This window comes from Rhagoletis zephyria, unplaced genomic scaffold, assembly GCF_001687245.7.
Source record: "Rhagoletis zephyria isolate East Lansing unplaced genomic scaffold, Rhagoletis_zephyria_1.1 Rzeph_scaffold_55913, whole genome shotgun sequence".
NCBI lineage: Eukaryota > Metazoa > Arthropoda > Insecta > Diptera > Tephritidae > Rhagoletis > Rhagoletis zephyria.
In genome coordinates, this window is record NW_016212965.1 from 1 (window position 1) to 1792 (window position 1792).

Below are 1792 nucleotides of genomic sequence, written 5' to 3' on the forward strand. Positions count from 1 at the left end.
GTGGCGTATCTGCGCGTAAGACGGGCTAATAAAATCGACGTTACTTTGGTATGCGCTAAGTCGAGGTGTGCGCCTATGAAAGGCATGACGATTCCGCGTTTGGAGTTACAGGCTGCAGTCTTGGGTTGCCGCCTTAAAGAGTCGCTTGAACGCTGTCATGATTTCCGAGTAGACAACACTACGTTTTGGAGTGATTCCAAGACTGTCATACTCTGGATCCGTTCAACCAACCGAAATTTCAAGCAGTTTGTCGCCTATCGCGTAACCGAAATATTAGGCGTAACATCTGCAGACCAATGGCGGTGGATTCCGACAACGCTGAACGTCGCTGACGAGGCGACACGAGCCTGTTCATCCTTTGAGTGCGAAACACAATCAAGGTGGTTCACGGGACCAGGGTTTCTCTACCAAGACACATCGCACTGGCCACAGGAGATACCAGAGCTGACATCCGACCATTGCGCTTCGGAAGAATGCGTGGGACGAGTCTTATTGCTGTCAAATTCTGGCGAGTATGCTATAAAATTTATTAATTACTCATCTTTTTTAAAAATCACTAGAGTTGTGGCCTGGATTTTCCGATTTTTCTACAATGCTATGCCTGGTACCCGTCAAAGTGGAGAGCTAAATGCCATAGAGCTTGCCAACGCCGAGAAAACCGTACTTCGAAAGGTTCANCACAATGTTATGCCTGGTACTCGTCAAAGTGGAGAGCTGAATGCCATAGAGCTTGCCAACGCCGAGAAAACCGTACTTCGAAAGGTTCAGAACGACTCTTTTGCCGAAGAGATCAACGCCATTAAGCGGAAAACGCCTCTTGCGAAATCGAGTGCGATATACCAGCTGACACCGTTCTTAGATAGCGATGGTCTGCTAAAGGTCAACGGCAGAATCGATTCCGCGTACTGCCTGCCTATTACAGCTCGACGCCCGGTTATTTTACCTCAAAACCATCATGTTACACGACTTATTATGAAGCAGTATCACTGTCAACTTCACCATCAAAATGATTGCCTAACCATCAATGAAATGGGACAAAGGTTTTGGGTACCGCGTGCGCGCGCACTGCTTAAGTCAACGAAAAGGGAGTGTCCGGTGTGCGCCTACAACAAAGCTAAACCAGCGATTCCGCTTATGGGCCAGTTGCCAATAGATCGCTTAANCACTGCTTAAGTCAACGAAAAGGGAGTGTCCGGTGTGCGCCTACAACAAAGCTAAACTAGCGATTCCGCTTATGGGCCAGTTGCCAATAGATCGCTTAACGCCATACGTTCGTCCGTTTTCGTACGCCGGAGTTGACTATTGCGGTCCGTTTTGGGTAACAATTGGACGAAGACGAGAAAAGCGATGGGTTGCGTTGTTCACCTGCTTGACGACACGAGCGGTGCATTTAGAGGTCGCTGGTGAGCTTTCGACTGACGCGTTTATCCTGTGCCTGCGTAACTTTATAAACCGTCGAGGAGTCCCCGTCAGAATTAGAAGTGATAACGGGACCAACTTTGTGGGGGCCCAGAAAGAGCTGAATGGAGGATGGTTCCGTGCGCAGAAGTGGAAAACTTTTGACTGCCATTCACCTGGGAGTGGCCAGAAGCGATTCTTGTGCGTACGGTTCAAATCGCAGCTCACAACGTCCGGATATTTATATCCACGTATCCTCTGGGTAGCAACCAAACACCCGTTTGGGAGCGAGCTAAAGTGAGAAGGCGTAAAACTTCNTCAGCAGGCGGTTGCTGGGAGCGCCTCGTACAGTGCGTCAAGCGACTATTACAACGCGTTTTGCAGCAAGAGGCAC

The 1792-nt window shown here is 49.2% G+C and overlaps 1 protein-coding gene across 1 annotated transcript; it reads left to right on the plus strand.

Annotated features, from left to right (window-relative positions):
* Nucleotides 1–84: 84 nt before the first annotated feature.
* On the plus strand, nucleotides 85–1173 carry LOC108356240 (uncharacterized). Its single transcript, XM_017607360.1, has 2 exons — nucleotides 85–512; nucleotides 561–1173. The coding sequence occupies exons 1-2, from the start codon at nucleotides 85–87 to the stop codon at nucleotides 1171–1173; spliced, it is 1041 nt and encodes a 346-aa protein (XP_017462849.1).
* Nucleotides 1174–1792: the final 619 nt, after the last annotated feature.